General features: G+C 42.7%; 1 protein-coding gene and 1 long non-coding RNA gene across 2 annotated transcripts in view; one reads left to right on the forward strand and one right to left on the reverse strand.

Moving 5' to 3' along the window:
- Window positions 1-1,216: 1,216 nt before the first annotated feature.
- Window positions 1,217-3,755, reverse strand: LOC140848539 (uncharacterized). Its single transcript, XR_012129608.1, has 3 exons — window positions 2,882-3,755; window positions 1,769-1,921; window positions 1,217-1,649 (listed from the first exon to the last, which is right to left on the reverse strand). It is a non-coding gene; the product is annotated as an uncharacterized lncRNA (long non-coding RNA).
- A 286-nt stretch (window positions 3,756-4,041) lies between these two features.
- Window positions 4,042-26,550, forward strand: part of DCHS2 (dachsous cadherin-related 2) — a 227,100-nt gene continuing 204,591 nt past the window's right edge. Inside the window, exon 1 of the mRNA XM_073232557.1 lies at window positions 4,042-6,182. Coding sequence (XP_073088658.1) covers window positions 4,167-6,182 — 2,016 coding nt within the window. The 5' untranslated portion in view covers window positions 4,042-4,166. The remainder of the gene's footprint in view (window positions 6,183-26,550) is intronic.

The raw sequence follows: 26,550 nt of genomic DNA on the forward strand, positions 1-26,550 counted from the left end.
GTTCTTCCAGGTCTTTCCAAAATTCTTACATTTCCCTGTACTGATTTCAAGGAGAATTCAGAAGCAAGATAATCTGCTATAAGCAGAAAATCACAGAGATAATACATGACTAGTGAAGAGCTCAGAAGACCATGGATGCTGGAGTAAATCTGCCTGGGTTCAGATTCCAGTTCCACCACTTATACCTCTGGGACTTCAGTCAAGTTACTTGCAGTGCCCCTGAACCTCAGTTTCTTCACCTGTAAGATGGGGATAATGGTTACAATACCTTCCACACAGAGCTGACATGAGATGCCTTGAACACTGCTTTGAGCACTTAGTAACTATTTAGAGTATTTAGGTTAACTATTACAAATTAAGGGTTATCTACAGTCTTTGAGAAAACATTTTTGATGAGGGACTTCCTGTACTAGTTAAACCATGTAACACTGGGTGAAGATCTGTTCGGGGCTTTTCTGCCAGGAATAACTTTTGTTCACGATATTGGGAATTTTACGTCTTCCTTTTCCACACACTCAGGGGGGCTAAAAAGTCAGAGTTTGATATGACTAAGAACCTAAACCATCCCTTCAGCCCCTAAAATATTTCATCACACAAATGACAGGGGGCAGGAGAAGTAACATTTGCTGAATACCTTCTATATGCTAGTCCACATACATTGACTCATTTAAGACTTGTAACATCTTGCAAGTTATATACTATAATCCCCAGTTTTAGAGAGCAGGAATCTGAGGCTTAACAAGATTGAAAGAACTTGCCCACAATTACAGAGCAGAACTAGGATTGCCCAGCTTCAAAGCCCAAACTTTTCTCAGTTACACCATGATGTCTTCTCTCAACAGGGTCAGACCTTGACCCATTTCTTGCAGGCTATTGGCCTCTGTGCTATCAAAATCAAGTTTTGTTGCATATTTGCAAAATGCTTTTTTTTTTTATTTCACCAAATTGAACTTTTAGTGTAGAATGCAATTCAGGGCATTCAATGAAGGGTATGGAGAAGTGAGCAGGAGACCTTGAATTGCACATGCCCAATTATAAAGTCTAAAAACTAATGGGAAAATAGATGTTTGAAGTTCCCAATTTTCCATGTGTTTCTAAACTTAGCCACTGTTTATGAAGAATATCATCGAAAGATGCAGGAATAACCAACTGTTTCTCCTTTATTTTTAGACTTGAGTAAATATTTGATAACAAGACAACTTGCAAAATAAGTTGAAGTTCAAAATTTAGTTCAAGTAACCACAGAGAATGGTTAAAAAGAGTAAATTGTGAAGGTACAATTTATCACAGTGAAGGCTCTCCTGGCCAATTAATTCTGAGTTATGGCTTCAAACCCCTCCATTAACAGACTTATCATTCCATTTACCTGTCAGTTCAACTAACCATCCATCCATTCACCCAGCACATATTTAGTGAATGAAGACCCATTATGTGCCAGGTACTCATCTAGGTTCTGGGATAAAGCAGTGCTTTATATGCATAAAGAGGTTGAGTTCACAATAACCTAATAAATGAATAACACAAACTAATTTCAGGTGCCTACAGGTGCTGTGAATGACATATTATGAGGGTCCAGGGTTTATGGTGGAGAAGTTACTTGAGGTACAGTGCTCAAGAAGTCTCCAAACAGTTGGCATTTAAGTTGAGATCTGAAAGAGAAAGAGCCAAAATGTCACAAAGCTGCAGAAATGACTCTCAGGCACAGGCAGGTTTTAACAGTCTAAACACACTCTTAAACTAACAAAGCATCATAGTCTGGGCAGCTTACTAATAACAGAAATGGATGCCTCCCGGTTCTAGAGGCTGGAAGTCAGAGATCAGGGTGCCAGCAAGGTCGAGTTCTGGTGAAGGCCCTCCTCCTGGTTTGGGACTGCTGACTTCTTGTCCTCATGTGGTGGGGAGCAGAGAGCAGTGAGTTCTCCTGTAACTCATAAGGAAACTAATCTCATGACATTATCTAATCCTAATAGACCTCGCCTCCTAATACCCTCACACTGGGGGAGAGGATTTGAATACATGAATCTGGGGGGATCTGAACATTCAACCCATAACAGGTACCAAGATCAGAAAGAAGGTGGTACAGCTAGATCTAGACTGGGGATATAAAATGAGGGCAGGAAGGTGGATAAGGATGTATTAGATAAAAGTCTTGTACTACTGAAAGGAGTCTGAATTATATGGAAATATGCTGGCAGGTTCTAAGCAGGGGGTGACAAGATTCGTGTTAGCTTTAAAAAAAACATCACTTGATGCTTGGTTGAGAATTACTTATATAAGCGCAAGAGTGGAAGACTACTTAGGGTGAGATTGCAGAGGTTGAAGGTGACAGAAGAATCTAAAGACTCGTGACAAAATCGAAATGGTAAGGAGACTCCACTGGTGAAAGGAAGCTGAATTTATTTTAATAATGACTATTTACATGCAACTGATTCCATTTTAAAATCATCTTATTATTTTGTCAGAGGTAGAGATGATGGTATGGCTGTCTATTGGCAATTATATATAACTCCATTGTGTATTAAAAAGACATCTCACTGTTGCTGCAGAGAACCACCATGCAGGGGCTTTTGGTCCTCCCTAAAGGAGAGCAACAGTATCTAGGAAATTAATTATTCCCTCCAGGATAAATGCAAAAACTGCAGAAAGCATTTGCTAAACATGACCAGCTTTCTCAAGAAGGCAGAGTGCTTCCTCTGGCATTCTTTATTAGAGACCACTTATCAATTTCTACCTATTATTACGGATAACTGAGGGAAATTGGCATTTTTCCTGGGCTCAGACGCAGCGTATTTTGAAACTGGTATCAATAGTGGCTCTGCCTGCAAACCTCCTTGGTCAGAGGCGGTGGTGGTGAGCTGAAAGGTGGTGGGGCCTCGGCTACCTGGCTTTCTGCTCATAAATCAGCATCGTAAAACATCCTGCAAGTGTTGTGATGGCGCTGAAGGCATTAAAATGTGCTTGCAAGCCGAATCTGTTGTAGTCATTCTTGGTGGCAGAGGGGAGTGACAAGACGCTCTACGTCGCGGGGTAGTAGCGCGGCATAATAAAGCGCGGTTTGCTCCATGTGTGTCACAGATTTCCCGGGGTTTCTCGAAGGTTTTTCCAAGTTCCGCCTTACCCTCTTTGCAGTCATTCTGGCCCCAGCTGTGCATCGGCCTTTGACTCCATCTGTCCTTCCGCTGGGCACGAGTCTCTCTCGCCAAAAGAACACAAGATTGGCTCCCCAAAGTGATTACAACCCCCAACCTCTCTGTCAGCCTGAGCCCAGCGTCAGGCCGGCTGCTGAAGGGACCGTCTAGAGGTTGAGGGGGCAGGGCGTGCAGAGGCTGCGCCCCTCACCCCCCTCCCCCGCACCTACCGCCCCTTTGCTCGGAAAGCCTGGCCGACGCCCCGCCCGCGCTACCCCCACCGCCGCACGGTCCAAATCTCCGGGTCCCTTCCGGAACGGTTGCTCCCCTCTCCTCCGTCTCGGGCCCAGCCGCGAGCACGCCCTGCAGCAGAGCGGAGACTCGCAGGTCGGAGGTGGCCCTCGTGGGCGCCGCGTCACACGGCGCGGGGGGGACGGAGGGAGCGGCGGGCCTGGGTGGGAGGCAAGCAGCGCGGCCGTCCGGGCGCGAGACGCGGCGGGGCGCGGCCGCCCCCCAGCAGCCGACTGCGCCGCAGCCCGAGCCCCCGCTCGCTCCCTTCCTCCCTCCCTCCCTCCTGCGTTCGGGCCCGGCGCCCCTTTCCCGGCCTCCCCCGCCCTTCCCCTGCCCGACCCCCGTCCTCCGCCTGTGTGTGCGCGCTCTAAATAATTTCATCCTTTTTGGCAAAAGAAATAATGCACCTGACTTTACCAGGGGGAAACAACCAGCCGAGCAGAACAAGAACAGATGTAAAAGGAATAAAAGGAGAGAGAGAAAAAGATGAGACTCATTTAAAGAAATCCAGGGGCTGAAGAGGTGGCTGCCGCGGCCGAGGCAGCGGGAGCTTCCCTGGCGGCGCGAGCGGCGGGCCGCGGACGTTTCCAGCAGGCGCGGATGTCCTCTCGGGAACTCCTGGGTCTGGCTCTGTTTGCCAAACAGCCTCTTCTTTGGCTCACACACTAAGGAGGCTCCTGGATATTTCTGCCATCCCGCCTCAAGCTGGCAGTTACCCGGAAGCCTTCCCAAGGAACTGGCGGAGAAATGAGTCCTTCTGAGCCGGAGACGGGCCAAGGGCGTCAGCAAGTGGGGGCGCCCGCCGGGAAGCGGCGAGGGTCATCCCTCGGACTGCTGGGCGGCGGCGGCGCTTCCGGGGCGCAGCGCTGCCTGCTCGGGCTCTACCTGCACGCGTGGCTGTGGGCGGCCTCGGGCTCAGCTGCCCAGGTGTTCAACCTCAGCCTTTCGGTGGACGAAGGGCTGCCTCCGGACACTCTGGTGGGCGACATCCGCGCCGGGCTGCCGGCCGCACAGCAGCAGGAGGAGGGCGGCTTCTTTCTTTCCGAGGATTCGGATGACTCACCGCTGTTGGACGACTTCCACGTGCATCCAGACACCGGCATCATCCGCACAGCGCGGCGCCTGGACCGCGAGCAGCGGGACCACTACAGCTTTGCGGCCGCCACGCTGCTGGGCGCAGTGGTTCAGGTGGAGATCCGCGTCAACGATGTGAACGATCACTCGCCCAGCTTTCCCAGCGATTCCCTGCAACTTGATGTCTCCGAACTCAGCCCTCCAGGTACCGCCTTCCGTCTGCCAGGTGCCCAGGACCCCGACGCCGGGCTGTTCAGCACACAGGGCTACACCCTCTTGCAATCTTCCGACCCTCCCCAGGACCCCGCAGGACCGTTCTTCCAGCTGCGCTACGGCACCCCAGGGTCACCAGCGTCGTCGCCCTCCTCCTTGACCCTGGAGCCCTTAGACCTGGTGCTGTTGCGGCGTTTGGACCGAGAAGCGGCGGCCGCACACGAGTTACAGATCGAGGCGTGGGACGGCGGCCGCCCGCGGCGCACGGGCCACCTGCGTGTGGAGCTGCGCGTGCTGGATGAGAACGACAACCCGCCGGTCTTCGAGCAGGGCGAGTACCGCGCCGCTGTGCGCGAGGACGCTCGGCCGGGAGCTGAGGTCTGTCGCGTGCGCGCCACCGACCGGGACCTGGGGCCCAATGGCCAAGTGCGCTACCGCATTCGCGCCCGGCAGCCGCCAGGGGCGAATGGCGGCGGCGGGCCCCTGGGACACGCGACCTTCTTCACTGTGGAGGAGCTGAGCGGTGTGGTGAGGGTGCAGAGGCCGCTAGACCGCGAGTCGCAGATCTGGCATCAGCTGGTGGTCGAGGCCCGCGATGGCGGAGCCGAGCCCGAGGTCGCCACAGTTCGAGTGTCCGTCGCGGTACTCGACGTGAATGACAACCGACCGGCCATTCAGCTGCTCTTCCTCACCGAGGGAGGCGCCCCGTGCGTTTCCGAGGGCGCCCGACTCGGCGACTATGTGGCTCTCGTCTCGGTGTCAGACGCGGACGGTGATCCGGGGAAGGAAGCAGGGGTTGACGGTGAACTTGCTGTGGGCCCCGGAGGCGGAGGCATCTCGCTGTCCTTGGAGGGCGGGGAGGGCGCCTTCACGCTGCGGTCTGGGGGTTCTCCAGGCGTTTTTTTCCTTTGCGTCGAGGGGCCCCTGGACAGGGAGAGCTGCGACCTGTATGATTTGCGACTGGTGGCCACGGATGCCGGATCCCCGCCGCTGAGCACGGAGGAAACGCTGCTGCTCCGGGTCGCCGACCTCAACGACCAGCCGCCTGTCTTCAGCCAGGAGCACTACCAGGCCTCAGTGTCTGAGGCTGCTGCCCCCGGCACCACAGCAGTGTGCGTCAGCGCCGCGGATGCGGACGAGGCTGGCACGGACCACGCGCGGTTGCGCTACTCACTGGTCCACCTCCAGTCTCGCTGCAGCCAGGAAGCTCCGTGGCCCACAGGAGAGTGCGGACCGTCCTTCACAATCGATTCTGAGAGCGGCGTGATCAGCACCATCCGGAGTCTGGATCGAGAGGTCCAGGAGGCGGTAGAGCTGAGAGTGGTAGTCCAAGACCTCGGAGAGCCCCCACTCTCTGCCACCTGTCTGGTGAGCATCACCGTGGATGACGTGAATGACAACGAGCCCGTCTTTCAGAGGCAGGTGTACAACGCCACTCTTGTGGAACATGCCCCAGTTGGACATTGCTTTCTGCAGGTGAGTGCATCAGGTCTGTGAATCAACCGGGAGACCTGAGCAGAGATGGCAAGGCTGTCTGTTCAGGGAAGGAGAACTGTGATGTGGATGCTTACACCCTGGCTCCGAAAGCAAGGGGACATGGCCTTTAGGTCCTCCTTTACAGTGAGTGAATGGGTGCCCTCTGGTCACCTAAATTTTCTGCAGGGGTTTGGACTGAGTGATCTCTGAGATGTTTTATGCTTCATATACTATTTGTATCTTGATTTTGCTTATAAAATCCTGGTTTCCTTCATGTTGCATATATGTGCACCCAAATTAGTTTGGGAGGGAACCACCTATTTTAAATCAAACAGTATGCAAGTGTCAGTGGCTCTTATTTTTGAGCGTCGTTATGTGGCATCCGAGGGAAATAAGTGGCGCTCACAAATTAGTTTTCCAAATAAAGTATGTGTCTTAAATACTGAAACTGTTTGGAGTAACCATTTCTAGAGACTTCCTCCTACCTTCTTTCAAAGCTTACAGAGGCTAATTGGGGACATCAGTCATTTTTATGAGTTGTGGGCTGAGTTCCTCCAGTGATGCCTTCACAACTCTGAGGAGTGGTGGTGATCAATTATCCTTTATGAAGTGTTCAGGCTCTACCCTGCTTTTCTGGTATTTTGTTCTTTAGAGTTACATCTGTCCTTCACTCCCAGAGTGTTGTGATTTGCGCCTTCTAACACCACTCCTCATTGCTTCCAATTTCCTATTTCTTATCAGATATGAGATAACATACCAGATTTCTAAGACTGATTTATCTACTCCAAGATAACATGAAGACATTAATAGAGCCTGAGAGGCTAACTAGTGAGTGAGGCTCTAAAGCTGTCGCTCTCACTCGGGCTGGGTTGTCTAAAGACCTGACTACTTATTTCCTGGTTTTAAGGGAATGAGGCTTTAGCTTTTTTAAGTTATGTCTGGAATAACAACTTTTAGATAAGTGATGTGCTACTATATTGTAAAAATGATTTTCATGACTGCTTCTATCTTTTTAATCCTTTGAATCTGTGGGCAATAATAATTTCCATCCATTCTTCTAGTGGGATTGTTAAACCATAATGAATCTAGTGCTAGCATAGGTTATTAAAGAATTGCTGGATTATTAAAAGAAGGCTTGAAAATCAATTAATGATTGCTGTTGAGACAACCTCACAAATGTTAGTGGGGAACACAATGGAAGTTTATCTCTCAAGCAGAGTCTAATGATGTGGGTTAGTTGGTCCTTCTCCATCGAAGTTAGGGTCAATCCTGGGAGTGCCTTAGATCATGACCACGTGTCCCATTGGCCAGAGCTCAGCTATGTTGCCTCAAGTGTACTGTGAAGGAGGCTGAGAAACGTAGAGGTGCCCATGGCAGCAAGTGGCAAGTGTGCACTGACAGTTTCTGCCACAGATTTCTGAAAATGAAGTCATAAGAAGAGGTTACAGTAGATGATTTCTGGAAGTCCCTAAAGATCTTGGTATGAAAGAGTACAATTTGGCTCCATTTGAAGGAAAATAAACAGAGTGGATTAATTGTTATTTCTTTGACTAGAACCTGTCTTTAGAGTTGTTTCTAAAATTGTGAGAGGATTCTGGTATGAGGTGTGAGTTTGCCCCATTATTATGACTCAGTATGTGGTGGATCCGTTATGATGAGCTGAAACTGGCTTAGGGGTAGGACTGCATCTCCAATTGCAAAACACCTTTTCTGGTTGCCAAGTATTGCTGTAGATAGTGTTAAATAGTGCTGCTTAGAATTTCTGGCAATTCTAGTGATCTAGCCCTTCAAAGATTGCAGAAATCCTGTCATCCACTGGGCTGTCGGTGGTCTCCACAGCAGCCCTGTGAACTTTTGGTGTTCTGTAAGCCCTCTAGCTGACTGTCCTTTAACTTCCAGGATGTTAAACTCTCATGGATGTCTTCCATCTGCTTTCTGTCTCTTTCCTTTCTCAGTATGTCTTTACACCACCTTGTAAAAATGAACTTCCCCAGCTCACCTTTGGATCCCATGGCCTCTCCTTTCTTCCAGGGCTTTAATTACCTTATATCAGTTCTTCTAACTGTGCCTTCTGTCTGCTGCTCTCCACCAGTTATCTCCCTTTAGACGTCATAATTTCTCAATTCTCCTTTGTAAGAATCAAGCAACCACAAAATGAGGAAACAACAGGGGAAAAAAAAAAGTTCTTCCCTAGATAACCCTGTAAAGGGAATGCCATGTGATCTAATTAAACAATCCCCTAAACTTTCAAGGTGTATTGGTGGTTACTCCACATCACTAATTCTAGAGTCCTTCTACTCTTATTACTGCTCCTACTGCTGCCACCTGCTGGCCATCCTCCTGTCCCCCCAGGCCTGGCTGAACCCTTTTACATTCTTGTACCCAGATTGGAAATATCCAAAGACTGTAGAAATTTGAAAAGTCCAAAGACTTTGTTCTGCAAAACAGAGGGATTTAATACAGAGTTCAAGAACCAGTAGCAACCTGAGATAGGTGACTTCTGACTCCAAGCGGTTTTCACAACTTTCCAGGCACTCACTGGTTTCTTGATTTCTTGCTCCCCACTCCCCCCATAAGGAGAGCCCTTTCTTTTTTTTAAAATTATTTTAATTTTGGTATCATTAATCTACAATTACATGAAGGACATTATGTTTACTAGGCTCCCCCCTTCACCAAGTCCCCCCCACATACCCATTCACAGTCACTGTCCATCAACATAGTAAGATGCTTTAAAATCACTGCTTGGGAGAGCCCTTTCTTAACCACTCACCCATCAGGAGCTCCTTGCAGTATTTCTCAGAGCTTTCATGGTCAAGGCACAGAGGGGTTTCTTTGCAGATGCTTAGAGGTTTTCCCCCCAGTTCTAGTGTACAGCCTGAAAGATTCTCTTTTTCCTCAGATTACTGTCAGAAAGACTAACTTCAAACTTGAGGCAAGACATCCACTCTCCACTCAGCACTAAGTCCAATGGAATGAACTGTGGTAATAGCCTTTATCTTGTAACCAGATCTTAGAACAGTGACTCCATCATTCATGCCTGAATCACAGACATGCCATAACAAGAAGACTATTCTCTCACACTCCTTCGTATGTCCACACTGTATTAATTCACTAATTCATGTATTTAATTAAATGTCAACATCAATTGACAAAACAGCATTCAATGAGCAAATATTTATTGAGTACCTATTACCTGCTGTGAACTGGGCTTGGTGCTGGGGATGCCGCAGTGGGCAACACGCACAAGGTCCCTGTGCTAGCAGGCCATGTGCTCTCCCCTCTCTCTCCTTCCTCCATGTCACTCCTCAGGAATGAATGGCCTGTGCCCTGCCTTGGCTTGCAGATCACTCTTTAGCCCTTTGTTCTGACCTTCCCCCATTGTCATACTAAATCTGGTCTCTCTTCCTGCTGTTATTTAAATACAGTGGCTTTTCCTAGTCATCACCTCCCTTTTCTCTCTAAAGCCCTTTGGACTGTGGCCCACTTCCTCTTTCTCGTCTATGTCTTCCTCAAGGCTTTTGTGTCACCACCTTCTCTGTCCCTGTCTTGCCAATTGCTCCTTTTCCCCTTCACACTGCTTGTGTGGTGGAGGCATTTCCAGTAATTCTGTCTTCCTCTCACTTCTGTCCTTTCTATACTTTCTTCTACATATTCCCAGAACTGCAAACTTTATTTTTGCATCTATAAACTCATTTTTCCCCTTGTGTATATCTCCACCTGGATATATTCTTGGCACCTGAAACTTAACATTTCCCAGATCTTGAAGTCATTTCCCTTCTATTTTTTTCTTTCTTTCTTTTCAACTTTTATCAATCAGCTCCCTTATTTTTTGTTAGTGTCCCTTTTATAGATGTGTTTATGCATTTGGTGCTTGTCTGTGTGTATGTACTGCCATTTGTTGGGGTGGTTATGTTTTTCATTTTTGTCAAGTACAAGGGTAAAGAGCAAGGTCACATCTTATACCAGTGAAGTGGGTAAAGAAAGAACAGGTCTTGAGATTCCAGCCTGGGGTTGTGGGAGAGCATCTGGCTGCACGTGACTCTTCTTTGTCATGGTCCAATTCTGTGGAGCCTGGCCTGTTGGGTGCCTAGGCAGTGGGCATGAAAGAGGGTACCATCCATCTGTCAGGATGCCAAAAGACAGGGAAGACTGGTTCCTGCTGTGCTCCATGGGTTGGAAAGAGCTAAACTACATCTTGTTTCTAATTAATGATATCATTTGAGGTTATTTCCTTTTTATTAATCCCCTAGTCTTTAGTAAAGTCTTTCTAAATGTGTTAACTTTGTCTCAGCTGTACTATGGAGGTAAAAATGGAGAATCCAAAACACCCTCTATGGGAGAGATGATTTAAGTGAAAGGCTATTGATCAGCGTTAGTCAAGTGTCCAGGGCAAGCAGCCCCAAAGTCTGAGTGGAGACGATGGCAGAAATCAAGAGGTTATGTTGAAGTAAGGTGGTTCCTAGGAAGACATGAGGCCCTTCTGCTCAAGAGGCTCCCCTTATGCCAGCTTTGGAAGTAAGAGACTTTTTCAAAGAAGACGTTTCTTAATATCTTAGTGTGACCTCTGGTTCTTCTCCAGATTTGATCAAGGGCTTTGTCACCGCCTTCAGTGTTTCCTACACCTGTCCCTTCCTTTATCTCCATTGTCATCACCCTGCTCTATCACCACTTCTCTTCTGTTGTCTGTGCTCCAAACGAAAGGGATGTAGGCATATCTCAAATGTCACCTTCTCCCATTAAGTGTTCTCTCCTTCTACCCACCTCTTCTCTTAATGTTCTTTGTAAAGCTACAATTGTTCACTTATATTAGTAAAACAATGGATTGTAAGTACCTTATAGGGCTGCAATTTAATGGTATTTTGAGTCTCCTATAATTCTTAGTGTATTCGATCTCATATACTAGAAGATCAATAATTTTGTGGAATTGTATTAGAAGAGCTACATAGTGAAAAAAAATCTGTAAGGGTTGCAACTAGTCAACCCGTTTTTTGCCTTTTGATTTTTCACATTTTAGTGTGCATTAATTTTATTGTAAAGTTTATTTCTTCATGTAATTTTTCATTGATCCTTTGGAATTTTGTGGTCTGCATCCATGTCTCAGTCCTCCCCTTGATACTAACATACTCTTACTCTGTAACTTACATACATGCTTACATACTTAACATACTGTGTACCAGCTTTGATGGTCATATCATTGCATTACCCACATATAATAGTCTTACTCTGTTCTTTTATATGGACCTGACCTATCTGCACACCTGCACTGAAAGCATTTGAGATTTCCACAGCAGTCATTGTGTCTGTCTCCAGGATGTATCCAGATTACCTGTCAACTGCCATCTTCCCTGATTATCTGATTCCTCGCCAGACTTATGCCTTAGTTCCTAGCATGGTCCGTATATACCTCTGGCTTTGCTTTGATGACCAGTGTTAGGGACTTGAGATTAACTGTAGAATTCCCTCTCAGACTTCATTTTGGTATCTCTTCCCTCCCTTTCCCCCACACAACTGCTAACTCAAGACTCATCAGCTGGCTTCACTTCCTTTCCCTTTTCCCTGCTTGGGAAAGGTGATCAGACAATAAGATCTGGTATGTAATAGGGCGAGTATAGCCTAGAATCTTTGGGATGTATCTGTAGGTACAGTCAGCATATAGCTTGCCAGTAGTCTATCTGGTTCTTGGTTCTATAACTAAAGATCACTGAATCACATGGGAGAGTGTTTGTAGCTTTGAAGATTAAAATTAGGCTGTGTGCAGGGATGATAAACAGACAGGTGATAGGGCTGGAGTGCCTGGCTTTAAAGTGCCTACCAGCTCTGTGACCTTGTCATTTGCCTCAGTCTCCTCCTCTGGAAAATATTGATAACAACAGTGTCAGCTTGATGAAGTGCAGATGATGAATCAATACCGGTATGCTTAGAATAATGCTTGACTCATAGTAAGTGCTCAACACATGTTATATATTATTAAATGTTAGTAAGTAGGACTTCCACAAAGGATGAGGAAAACCATTTTGCCTGATTAGTAAAGGCTGAAGACTAATCAAAAATGACATTTCAAATAAAGATTCTTTTGCACTAAAAGATGGAGAAGGATTAGAAATAAATTTAAATCATGTATTCGGCTTTTAGTTAGATTTATATGTTTCTGACAATTACAACAAAAATCTATTTTACTTCCTTTGAATGCTTGTGACACCTCCCTGTGGTCCTATATAGTTCCACCCACCTTAAGGAAGGTTCAGATGGCCTCTCAGTAGCAGTCCTTCCTCCCCACCTTCACACATACAAAGGCACTGTGGAGGTCACAGAGAGACTAGGCAATGTGCTTCACGTTGTGGTTAAGGCCTTGGCGAGGTGGGTCCTGGGTCCTCAGGGGGCGCTAACCACCACGCTTGGCCTCTGTGCCAGCACTGACCCCTCTCAGGTGTGCAGGGCAGGATTATCAACTGTAGAGCATCTTTGTGTCTTTTATTCTGTTTATCAGTTATTACTCATTGCTATCTGTTATTGAGAAAGCATGGGGTGAGACGACACTGGACTTGTTAAAAACCATGGTTTTAATTCTGCCTTCACCATTTGCTGTCTCTGTTAACTTTTCTAGCCACAGTTCCTCACCCATAAAATGTGTTTTGTATATATGGACATATATAATTTATTATGAGAAATTGACTCATGCAATTATGGAGGCCGAGAAATCTCACAGTCTGCCATCTTCAAGCTGAAGACTCAGGAAAACTGGTGGTATAATTCAGTCTGAGTTCAAAGGCCTGAGAAGGAGGAGAACAAATGATGTAAGTCCTGGTCAGAGGGTAGAAGCTGACTGATGTTCCAGCTCATACAGTCAGGCAGAGGGAGTGAATTCATCCTTCCTTCTCCTTTTGGTTCTGGTCAGACCTTCAGGGGATCGGATCATGCCCACAGACATTGGGGAAGGCATTCTGCTTTACTCAGTCCACCAACTCAAATATTAATCTCTCCCAGCAGCCCCTCATGGACACACCCAGAAATAATGTTTAGCCAGATATGTGGGCATCCCATGGCCCAGTCAAGTTGACATGAAATTAACTACCACACATAATTCATTTCAACAACATATTATTATAAAGACTTTAGATAATCTGTACGGTGTGTAGAAAGCGGTTGATGTAGTAAGAGTTCAGGGCCCTTGGAGGTAGGAAAGGTTCCCTAGTGGATCAGGATGGAGGTTTCCCTAGATATGGGCCTCCTAGGGAGTCCTCTGCTGTGTTTGTTTTTATTTTACAGCCTGTCACGGATGCATTCTACTGTAGCTGCATATTTTTTTGCATAAACATGTGTGATGCATTCCTAGGCATGCTCTCCTCTCAAAGAGAATCACTCAGGATGGACTTCTGAAAGTTGTGACTGGTAAGCTTTCCTTCCCCTGAGGAGTGAAATCTGACAATAAATTAATTTTATTAACACCATCAGACGTATACTAATGAGCCCCTTGTCTTCTGAATTATAAATTAGAAGTGAGCAACTGTAGACCAACTTTATAGTTTCATATCTCATTAAAGAAATTATGCTAGATTATTTTTGCAAATGCCAGGTTATTTTTTTAAAATTCTGACTGAATCAAAATCTTCCCTTAAAAGGAGTCTGTGTTTTGTGGTGCAGGTAGATCTGGTGAATATCATAACAAATATGAATTTAAAACTCAACATAGGATCCCACAGCCCATGGAGGATAGAATGAATTGGAATAAGCACAGGGGTTTTGGTTCCTCTGGAGAAGTAATGGGGAGGAGAGCCTGTGGAAGACGTGCAGTGTCTGAAGAGATGGGCTTTCGTTACAAAAGCAACTGAGAGATGTGGGAGGTTTTTGAACACTGATTGACACATGTAAAGTAAGGTTTTAGGAAAATTTGCCTTAAATTGGTAGAAAGAAGAAAGCAGGGAAACAGGAGAGTTCTGAGCATCTTGTGATAATACATAGTCAGCTATGAGAGTCTGAGCTAGGGGAATGGTGGTGAAGTATGATACAAAGAGTGGCCATAGAGGTAATAAAGGAAGAATTGGTAGATCTTGAAGGGAGAAGTGGTGGAAAAAGTAAAAAATGAGGTCATATTTTCAGTCTGGTTAAGGGGAGAAATAGGAAACACTATTTGGGGGAAAGTTGTTGGCTTAGTTGAGTGTTTGATATGCTGAGTATGAATTAATGACCACTGGTTCAGGAAAAGATATCTTGACAGCTATTTAGATATTCAGAACGACAGTTCAGGAAAAAGCCTGAAGTTGGAGTTATGAACATGGAAGTCATTTGTGCAGAGGTGATAATTCAAGGTTTGGAAGTGAAAGAGGATTATGAGAGTCAGTGCTAAGGATGCTGGTGGGACAAGGGTCCTGCTGCTCATATGGTGTGGGAGGGAGGGCAGGTGTCTGTAACGATAGTGCCATTTGCTTATTTTCTTTAGCCCCATGTACTAGAACCTAGGGATACGGTTCACATCGTACTCTCTTCTCTGAGCTCCTCCACGCTGCTGAGATAGCACCCCCTCCACACTCCCAGGTGTTAAGGCACCTGTCATTATCTTGCTCCACTATTCTCTCTTCCTATCATCCTCCTTCCTACAGACCTCCTAGCAAGTGCCTGCCATGTACATTGAGGACATTGACAGCCTTTTAGCCATTTCGGTCTGTGTTAGAACTCTTGCCATTTAGGCAATCTGGTCTTATATATTTTCCCAATTGGCTCACCTTTGATGTCGTTTATTGTTACTTCTGCTTCAGAAGTCCTATCCTATAGCCATACTCTATAAACCTGGAATCATCTAGAACTGTTCCACTTATAAATCTCACCTGTGTACCCTAGTCTCTGATCATAGTCTCCTAGCCTTTTGGCTTTCACAGTCTTTGATTTGATTTGCATTAAATTTTTGAATCTAGATTTCTTTAGGCTTCTTTCTCTTCCTTTTTCTCCTTATATATCAGTCCTCTCTGTGCCTTAGTTCCTTCTCTGTCCAGCTAAGACTCCTGAATGCACCAAATTAATCCTTGCTCTTCCATGCCTGTACACATATTACCAGTGGATCAATCTAGCTATGTGCCTCCCCCAACAAACATTTGGGCTGTGAAGCCCGCTAGAGTAATTCCAAGTGGTGACTGGTATCAGCTGGACCTCAGTATATAGTGCTGGGCAAATTAGTTGTATTCACCTTCTCTCTCCCACACTCTCTTTAAGCTTCCTATCTTGTTCCCTTTGCTCTTTACAGGTAATCATGCCTCCTACTAGTAGAGGCCAGAAGGTGAAGACTTGTTTGTGTTTTTGCCTCCCACTATCAGCCTTTTCTATATCTGCACTATCTAGTTCCCAGCGCCTAAGTGATTCTTCTCTGTTCACATCAAACCCACCCATCCATACTCCACATTTCCCTTCTCCCATCTCTGACATTTCTTCTCCATTACCTCCTTTCTCCTCTTTCAGTTCTACATTTATGCTTCTTCTATGCATACTTAGTATATGTACCACACCATGTACATGGTGTGGTACATATACTAAGTATACACACACACACACACACACACACACACACACACTATGCCTCTCCTATGGTTTGCAGTAATTACAGATCAAGTCTGTGGACATCTTGCCCCTGTTTGTTCATACCAAGTACACACACACACACACACACACACACACACACACACACACACACACACACACACACACACACACTGTGCCTCTCCCATGGTTTGCAGTATTTACAGATCAAGTCTGTGGGCATCTTGCGCCTGTTTGCTCAACTTCCTTCCTCAGTGCCTATAATGAGATTGACTCTGCTACCTGTTGGCCCATCTCTACCCAGATCTGGCCATATGTTAAGAGTCCCTTATCTCTTGAAAAATGGTTCTGGAAATCTGTGCTTCTTCTTGTTCAGTCTCTGGTGTCCCTTGATGGCAGATCCAGTGCCTCTGAGCTGAGGTGGTCCTTCTTCAACATCTCTTAGTTTAAGAAGTGATGAAGAAATGTAGCTGCTAAAGTTTAAGAAATGACATGTAGGATTTATTATTGCCCATTTGTTATTATTGTATCCAGTAATTGATGGAGGCCATTGACTAATTAATGTCTTTCATATGAGGAGAAAGGGTTGAATCAGTTAAGATATTCTACTGAACAAAAATGCCTTAGTCTTGATTAGTGTTTGAATCAATTAATTGATTAGCAAGTAATCTTGCTGCTTTTACCTGATTGCTTGATGGCTTTTGGGCATAATAACACGTTGTATATGCAGTAGGACATTTTGTCTTTCTTTCGTAATAATTCTCTTTTCTTTTAAAAAGCCTACCCTGTTGACTTCAAGTTTTACCATTTTCTCATAAAAATGCAGATCACAAATTGCCAACTGATGAAGTGTGTGGAAGCTCTTTAGTGGAGAAGATGGGGAGGTTTATTACCATTCATTATTCCCAGGTGTCCTGATGGGACAGAGACAAGTGATCTAATAGGTAAAAGCTTGCACTATGGAGCCAGGGGGAACTGAGTTTAAATTTCAGCTCTGCCTTTCAATAGCTTGACCTTGAGCAAGTTTCAAGGCTGGTGAGTCTCATTTTCTCATCCATAAAACAAGGATGATAGTAGAATCTACCTCAGAGAACTGTTGTGAGGATTAAATGAAATGATTACTGTATAGTGCAGAGAACAGTACCTGGCTGTGAAAAAATGAGAGTTCCTGTGGCCAGGATTCTCACCTGGCCCTGGTCGACTAGCTCACTGCACACCTGTGGGCAATACATGGCTGTTGACTCTATATAAAGAGCTCTGTCCAGTGCTCTGGGCACAACACGGTGGCAGGGCTGCAAGGCTGCAGGAGAGCAGAGCAGAGACTGGAGTGGTGGCAGTGCCAAGGACAGAGGCCCAGAGGATGGCTGTGTGGGAGAACTGTGCAGTCCCAGAGGATGGCTGTGCAGGACGACTGTGCAGAGAGGCCCAGAGGACGTCTGTGTAGGACGGCTGTGCAGGCAGAGCGGCCCAGAGGCAGAGACCAGCTTGCTGCATGCAGACCCGCTCTGAGTGAATGGGATTCTAGTGACTGATCTGCCACCTGGGAATAATGTTATGTATAACCCTTTTGCTCCAAAAACGTTTTGCTGTTGATTTCTTTGGTCACATTGAATCCATTGTGAACTTGCCCGGGGCTGAAACCCATTGGCAAGACACTGGCATGTGGTAAACTTCCAGGGAAGTTTATTATTAATGTGGCTTCATTTGAATTTTGATTAAACTGAGGAGCCAAATGAGACCGAAAGAAAAAACAATGTCATTCTCTTGTTTTAAAAATCTCAGTGCCAAGTCATGTTACATAGCTAGAAATAAGATCCTGAATGTCAAATGACAGTCTAAGAAAGCACAGTATTTTATTTGCTATGTAGAGTTTCAGTCCCAAATTTCGTCTGGTCATTAACCACAGAGAGCCTCAGGAGCTATAGGAGCCTTCAGGATACTTTGACGCTCTTGGTTTAAAGTGCCTGAGTAGCCTGTCCTCGGTCCCTCCTTCCCCGAGTTTTGTCTGCCCACACCTGCTAGTCCCATGGCTTCTCTGGCCTTCCAAGGTCAAGGACCACCAGGCTCTGTCTGCTGAGCTTGTCTCCTGAGATGTGAGTTATCCCAGTGAAGGAGAAAAACATTGACTTTGTAGGACAGGGTTGACATGTATCTTCATTTTTTACATTGATTACCTCTCATTCAGAAGTAGAAGGGGAGGAAAGGGAAGAAAGAGATGCTTGGAGTTTTCCTTTAATTAAGGAGGAACAAATCATTTGTAGTATGCGTCAACAAATACTTTGGATGTAACTACTTGTAAAACAAAGTCATTGAGTGATTCTGAATAATTTTATTTATTGTAGGAAGTTTACTAATAGAGAAAAAGGACATCAGTGAAAACTTATTTGGGTATCTCCTTTAAGAAAGTGGAACAACACAAATAATTTCTCAAAAGTTCTTTTGTACAATGAAATAGGAGGCTTGTTAAAACATTATTATAATTAGAATATTAATATAAAACTTTCCTTTTTATTTTAATGCATGTTCATTTGCTAAATTGAGATCCTTTATGTAATCAGGTAGATTATTTATTTATGCTCACACTTAATAGAAATTTGAACCTGTTTTAAATGATGGTGGTAATTTTAAATTGTTGAACCTTTTTATGATATTATTGATTTATGTTATGTTAAATCCTTAGATAAGAACATACCATCCACTTGATGCATTCGGGGAATGTTTTATGGCTAAAACCACAGAAGACCTGTAGAGTAACCTTGTGTTCACAAGTATAGCAAAAAAAAAGAACAAAATAGAACTTGAGGCAATTTCTGATCACTTTAGTTACTGACAAATTAATCCAAAACTTCTACTCAAGATACCGTCTTCTACCTTTAAAAGCTCTTTTGTTCAGAATATTTTTTATATAAATAGAATGAGAATTTTTATGTAATTTTTTTATATAAATTAATGAAAGTTGTTTTGTTCTTCATTTAAATTAACTGTATAGAAATAGCTATTGTTATAGTTATATTTTTGAGGTTAAATATTATTGCTGCCTTACCATAAACAGACTTAAATACTATATGATTTTTAACAGTTGTCTAGTTAGAAACTTATGTGGTATACTCCTCTTGATTTCTGCATTTGGAAACACAAAGGAAGTTATTGTTTACATAGAGATTGACTTGTCTACTTCTTAAGAATGTCTGTTATAAAAGAACCAAGTCATGAGGTAAAGAGCAATCCAAGCTTATACACTGTTTACTTTCCTTTGAAGCATAGATTATTTTAAGTACTGAACTGTTAAAAAATGCAAAGGCTGTTCTGTTACATTATGCATAAACAAGAACACAATATTTCTGTGCTGGCAGATGCTTCGTTTCCTGGATTCATTTTACAAGAATTTTTATATGACATTTTTTCTTGTATACAGTCTAATTTTCATGCTTCTATATATTCCACCTCCATTGCCTCTACCAGCCTCCAGCATTAAGGAGAGAGGTGATGGGGAGGGCAGTTTGTTTGACAGTACTCTAGGTATTTGCTTACTTACATTAAAAACATAGATATTACAGCATCCTTCTAATACCACAACATGAATACATTAAGTTTATCTTGAGTCCTCAATCTTAATATGTATTTGAAGAAAGATCATTTTTTTGAACATGGTAATATTCAGTTTTGATATACATGGATAAGTATAATTATGCTCTTATATAAATTCCTCATATCTTGAAGATATTTTTCTACTATTTTTCTAAATGTATTTTAACATATGAAGCACAGTTACCACTTCTGTCTGTAATTGGTGAAGGTAATTTTTCTGTTTTATTAAATGAGAATGCTAAGCTTTTCCATGTACAGAGGGATCATTCTGGAGGCTGCTTATCCTTCCTTTTTAAAATACTTCTTTCTCCCTCATTCTTTCTTTTCCCTGTTCCTGAGATTCTAAATACATGCATATTACACCTTTTGATCTGAAGCCTTGAGGCTCTGTTCATTTTTCTTTCCAATAATTTTCTTTCTGTTTTTCAGATCAGATTGGTTTCTATTGCTTTTTTTCAGTTTTACATATCCACTGTGCCGTTAAGCACATTCAACACTTTTTTACTTCAGATATTGTTTTTTCATTTGTAAAATTTCCATTTTGTTCTATTTCATAATTTTTTTTTTGCTGATATTCCCTTTGTTTTCTTTCATTATAGGAGTGTCTTCCATTACCTCGTATAACTATAATAGCTGCTCTAAAACTATTGTCTGGGAATTCCAACATTGGGGTTGTCCCGGGTTTGACATCTCTGTTTTTCTTTCTCCTGAAAATGAATCACACTTTTCCAGTTATTCATATGTTGAATAATTTTGTACTGTATTCTGGATAGTGTGTGTGTTATGCTGTGGAGATTCTGGATTCTGTTATGTTCTTTTGAATAGTGTTGATTTTTGTTGTTGTTGTTTTGGTTTGTTTTGTTTTAGCAGGCAATTAACTTTGCTGGATTCAACCTGCAAAGTCTGATTCGCAGGCACCCATGCAAACCTCAATTTAATTATGCTCTTTTTTAAATGGGCTGTTGCAATCTCACCCATACATGTATTGTTCAGAGATTTGGGCAGAGTTTATAGTTTATATACAGAGGGCTTTCTCCTCTCTGGAATTTCCTTCTCATGTTTTACTGGATGTAGTTACCCTGAACTCTGTCTTAAGTTCCTTCAATTCAGAAAAATCATGTTTCTACTAATCCTGTAGCCAACCTGAATGATGCCTTGATTGACACTTGTCCTCAGGTAACAGGCTAAAAATAAATGAACAAATTAAACTTTAAAAATGGAAAACCCACTCCATCTCACTCCATTCTTTGAATTTTTTGAAGCCTTGTGAAACTGACTTCTTTCATTCAGCATATTTAGGTACCGTTTTCTCTTTTATTTAAAGTCTATTGTATTTACTTGCAGGAGAGTAGGTTTTTGTGGGAGTGTACTTAGCCACATCAGAAGCAAAACTCTTGCTTTTTCCTTAAATTCAAATTTCACTAATTTCAATGAGATACAGATGATTAAGGCTTAGTGGTAAAAGCAATTTGAAAATAAAGGCTATAGAATTTTATTGGATTATGATTGAATGGTAGCTATTGTGTATATCTACAACATTTACTGATTTAGTGTTTCATGGATTAATTACTGTTATTACTAGTAGTAAATGTTAACAGTTTAAGATCATTTAAGTATATTTTAGTTTTGCCTATGCTCAATAAGTAATTGCATGTGTCTATAATTCTAGAATTTAATAGGACAAATGATAATCCTTCATGAGAAGGTAGAAATAGAAATCAATTCCATGAGATACTTGATAATCTTTCTCACCATATTTGGGTTTGGTGTAGAAAAAATAATTCACTGTGACCCATTTGAGGAAAATCAGCCCTTAGAAAGCCTTGCCCAAATACAAAGAACCAGCCAGAATCATTAAGATTAAGTTTTTATATTCCAGAGAAACTTGTCTAAATAGAAATTCATTTTGCTATGTGCCTCTTTGTAAATCAAGACTCTGGAGCCAAAATACCTTACAATTGTCTTTTATTAAGTGCATTCATTGTTCCTTTATCACATGTCAGATAGAATGTGACATCATTTCTTTTGTTAATTACTTTCTTTCAAAATCATCTCCATTTTTCATGAAATCACCATGCTCTTTTTCACCTCAGGCCTTTGCTCTGTGTTATGGGCTAAATGAGTGTATCCTCTAAAATTCTTAATTTGAAGTCCTAATCCCAAATGTAATGGTACTTGGAATGGGGCTTTTTGGAGATAACTTGGTTTAGCTGGGGTCAGGAGGGTAGGGCCCCAGTAATGGGATTAGTATCTTTAGGAAGAAGACACAGCAAAGGAAACCATCAATGAAATGAAAAGGCAAAATCAATGAAGTGGAAGAAAATATTTGCAACTCATGTATCTGATTTACATAAAGAATTGGAAAATAAAAATTCATATGACTCAATGGCAAAAAAGCAAATAATCTGCTTAAAAATGGGCAGCAGCTCTGAATAGACATTTTTTCAAAGCTAATATACAGATGACCAACAAACAGACGAAACGATGCTCAACATCATTGATCATCAGTGAAAAAGAAATCAAAATCGCAAGTAGATATCACTTCACACCTGTAAGAGTGGCTATTACCCACAAGACAAGAAATAACAAGTGTTGGCAAAGAAATGGAGAAAAGGGAACCCTGTGAACTTTTGGTGGGAATGTGATTTGTTGAAGCCCCTATAGAAAACAATGGGGATGTTCCTGAAAAAATTAAAAATAGAAGTACCATATGATCCAACAATTCTACTTCTGGGTATTTATCTAAAGAAGATGAAAACTAACTAACTCTAAAAGGTATATATATTCCCTTGTTCTTTTCAGCACGATTTATGATAGCCAAGACATGAAAATGACCTAAGTGTCCATTGATAGATGAATGGAAAAAGATGTGTTTCTATATACATATCTATGTCTACATTATATGCACATGTGCATATAATATGTAACTGAATATTATTCAACTATAAAAATGAATAACACCTTGTTATTTGTGAGAACAGCGATGGACCTTGAAGGCATAATGCTAAGTGAAATAAGTCAGACAAAGACAAATACCATATGATCTCTTTATATGCAAAGTCTAAGCAAAGCAAAACACCAAACCAAGCTCATAGATAACAGAGAACAGAGTGATGGCTGCCAGAGGAGAGGCAGGGGGTGTGGCAGGTGGGAGAAATGGGTGAGCTGGGGTTTTGTTGTTTGTTTGTTTAAATAAATTATATAATTTACTGGGGAGGTGGAGAGGGACACCAGGGCTTAGCTCTCCACCACATGAGGCAGCAAGCATCTGAAAGCCAGAAAGAGGGCTGCCACTGGGAGCAGCCCACGCTGGCACTCTGATCTCGGACCTACAGCCTCCAAAACTGTGGGAAATAAGTTTCTCTCTTTTAAGCCAGCTGATCTATGGTACTTCACATGGGAGCCTGAGCTGCCTAAGACACTGGTTTTTCCTTTGCTGAAATGTGCTGCCTTGTCATCTCTACCATCATCCACCGTTTCTTACCCTGGCTATTCTTACTTACTCATTGAAAACATCATGTCCTTAGCAAGCCTTCCTTGACCATCTAAGTTCTCCACTTTACCACTGGGAATTAAGCCCTGTCTTATAAACACCCATGGTTTATATGTATTCTGGAATAAAAAAACCTCTTGTGTAGCACACCTCACAAGGTAACATGTATAATATCTGCTTCTCTGCTCATTATAAGCTCCACAAGATGATGGCAGAGTCCTTGTGTGTCTTGCTTACTGCCAAGTGCTTAGTAAAATGCCCAGCACATGATAACAGTAAGAGTTTTCACAGATAAATGGAATGACCTCCATGGTGCCCACTTAAATGAGTGTTGACTGATTCAAGAATTGGGCATATTCTACTGCAGTCTTAGGACTTACTACAAAAGCAGTACTGTCATTGGAATTTCTACATAAACATTATAGTATAGTAAGATGGTTAATATCCTTTTTATGCTGTCATTTAGTATCAGACAATTCTCATTTCATGTAGAAAACATGATCTTTGTCAGTGCCTTTTTATTATCATCTGAAGCCAGGAATTTTACATATTAGTGGAAATATAACGAGTCTTTTTGACTCTTAAATTTGTCAGATTAATGATCTGCTGTTTAGTCCTTTAACATGTCTTTAAAAGGCATATATATCTCATTGGTATCCAAGAAATTGGAAACTGATGTGAGAATATAGCAGTATCTTAACTTCTTGGTTTATTTGGTCAATTCTCTAATTTGAAAAACAAACAAGCCAGTTTGAAATTTAAAAATAGAGAACAATTATAGTTGATATACTTCCTCTTGGAAGGAATGCCAACATTGTAAAGCACTTTTCCAAATGCTTTTAAGTGAACATGAGCCTGCTTATTAATAGTTACTGGCTCAGGAGGAGACAGAGTGGGAAGAGTACAGATTTGAGTCTGTCTAGTTCTGTATCTTGTAAGCTGTGTTCTTTGAATCTCATTTTATTCATCTAGAAAATGGGATAATAATACATCCTTTAAAGAGTTATTTTGAGAATCAAAGGTAATATATTTCAAATACTAGCATGCAGTAATCAGTTAAAAAATCAAAACTATTTCTTATGAGTGTACACATGGCAACTCAACCAGACATTATTCTGAGGACTGGTTCTTAGTGGGAATGGGTGAGATTTCTGCACAAAGCAAGCAGGAAATATTTACGATGCAACAGCAAATAGAATTTGAGTCCCGTCTGCAGGATTCATTTTCCTTATTTACACTGACTTGCTAGGATTTACTCATCTTGTGCTAATGCTAATGAACAGTGAGATTGGACTTCTTCATAAATGATACATCCTAATCCTGACAAGAACTCATTTAAGAAATGGCTGTATTAAATGCAGATAGAACTGTGGCTAATTTATTTATTTATGATTTCAGCTATCAATTATATAAATCTACTCTTAACTTTTTATTACTCTCCAAGGGTTTACACACACACACACACACACACACACACACACACACACACACACACACATATGGCTTTGATGGGCAGACTCTTACAGCATCAGGCATTGACATGTAAGATCCAGAGCTACTCTGAAATATCACACTTGGATTGAAATGGCAGTTTTCTCTCTTCTGATTTTGTTTGGTTTGACACATTAAATTTAGAGTAAACATATGAGTTCACAGAAGGAGTTAAGTACATTCATTCATATTGATATTTATGAGGAATACAAAGCTGATTTAACTTTCTTGCTGAAAAATAAGCTGGAGATTATGATAATGTTAAATGATTTTAAAAAGTATTCACATATTCATTTTATAATGACTAGACTATCAGAATGTAAACTATAACGTATTCGTTTAGCTCCATTTTTCTGATTTATAACTTAGGCAAAGCTGAAAAAATATGATATTCATATAATATCCTATAGAAGAAAAATGCTCATAGTAATAGCCTGTGGTAAACACTGATTGAATACTTACTATGCACCAGGTACTGTTCTGAGAGATTTGAGTGAATGAACTCGTTTCTTTCTCGCAGCACTCTGCATGGAAAGCACCACTGTCATCTCCCTGTTTAGAGATGAGAAAACCTGGGCATAGGGAGGTTAGGTGTTTTGTCCAAAGTTCCTCAGCTAGCGAGTGGCAGAGTGTCTTAAAGGGTCAAGTACCTAGAAATGGATGACAAGAAGGAGACGTGCATGGAGAGCGTTTACCGGGAGGGCTATTGGGAGCACCACCAGGAAGGGAGGGAAGGAAGAAGGACTGAGCAGGAGAAGGTGCATGGCGGTGCAGATGGGGCCCTGATCTTGGCCCATCGCCCGGGAACTCTGGCTGGAGGTGCCCTTCAGATCTGTGCAGAGTTGAGTCTTGGGGCTGCCATAGCCTGCTGCTGCTGGTTTGGAGACTGCAGCTGATACCCGACATCTCCCTCTTCTACTGCCCATTCTAGAATTCCTGTCTGCTCACACCTCCCTGGTCACTGTGCGCCCTGCACGGTCTTGAGGCTCTGATCACAACACCTTCCCGGGCTCTGCCTGCTGCCCCTGTCCATTTTACTATCGAAATTGAGTGAGGCAGAACCAAAACATGTTTCCGTGAATGGCAAGAGCAGCAGGTGAGTTCTCCCTTCCTCACTGCGCGCTGCCGGCCCTGCCCCCTCTCCACGAGCTCGGCCATCACCCCTCTCAGGGGGTAACTTCTTTCCTCGCTGCTGCTTACTTGGCACAAGGAGATGGGAGTGACCGGACATCAGCCTAAGCTTTATTCTTTCACATTTCAATTTCTTCCTGAGTTTTTAAAAAAGCTCTTTATGCTGAGGGTCAGTCCATCCTATTTTGGTATTTATATGTCTGTTTTTTTTTTTAATGAAATCCTGGTGATAATAATTGCTTATTTTCTTTTTATTTAAAAATGTATTTAAAGCAATTAACTTAGTATTTTGGAATAATTTTAGACTTAGTGAAAAGTTGTAAAAATGAAATACAAATGGCTCCCATATCCCCCTCACTTGATTTCCCCTAATGTTCACATCTTACATTAATGTGGTGTATTTGACAAAACTATGAAAACAATGGTGGTGCATTATTATTAACTAAGCTCTAGACCCTGTTTGAATTTCAGCCTACGCTTAGTTTAGTGGGATTATTGCTGCGTCCTGTGGGGAAGGCTCCTCCATCCTGGGAACCAGGATCTCTAGACGCAGAGCCCAGACTTGTGGTGGTGGTGGCCACGTTTTTATTTTTGTTTTTTAAATGGAGGTGAGCTGGTCAGTAGAAGCAGCTGTGTTGAAAGGGTGCTTTGAAGTAACTATAGATTTGGAATTTCTGGAGCAGTGACTGAAGAGATAATAGAACCTACCTGGTCTGCTTTCTTCATTTTACAGCCCTGGGAGGTGCCATAGCTTATCCAGGATAGCACAGCAAGGTAGAGGTTATGCTGGGACTAGAACTCACCTTTCCTGGTCATGTATCCATGCTGTTTCCTATTAGTTTACGTGTTCATTTTGCTTAATTGTTACAATAGTTAGTTGATATTTAAAATGTATATGCTGCTGAAAGATTTCACATTTGGTTTCCAACTGAACTGTTATTAATATAATGAAGCATCCCAGTAGTGAGAGATTTCATTTTCTGTCTTTCATTTCATGTCTTATGTGTGAAGGGTGTGTGTTTTGATCAGGATTGGAACATCTCTAAAACATCCATATTTAATATCAGCATTGAGATCCAAGGCAGTTGTGCAAAGTTTTCATGCCCCCATGAAAAAATAAATGCTTATTAAAAAATAAAC

Source organism: Manis javanica, chromosome 3 (genome assembly GCF_040802235.1).
Source record: "Manis javanica isolate MJ-LG chromosome 3, MJ_LKY, whole genome shotgun sequence".
Classification (NCBI taxonomy): domain Eukaryota; kingdom Metazoa; phylum Chordata; class Mammalia; order Pholidota; family Manidae; genus Manis; species Manis javanica.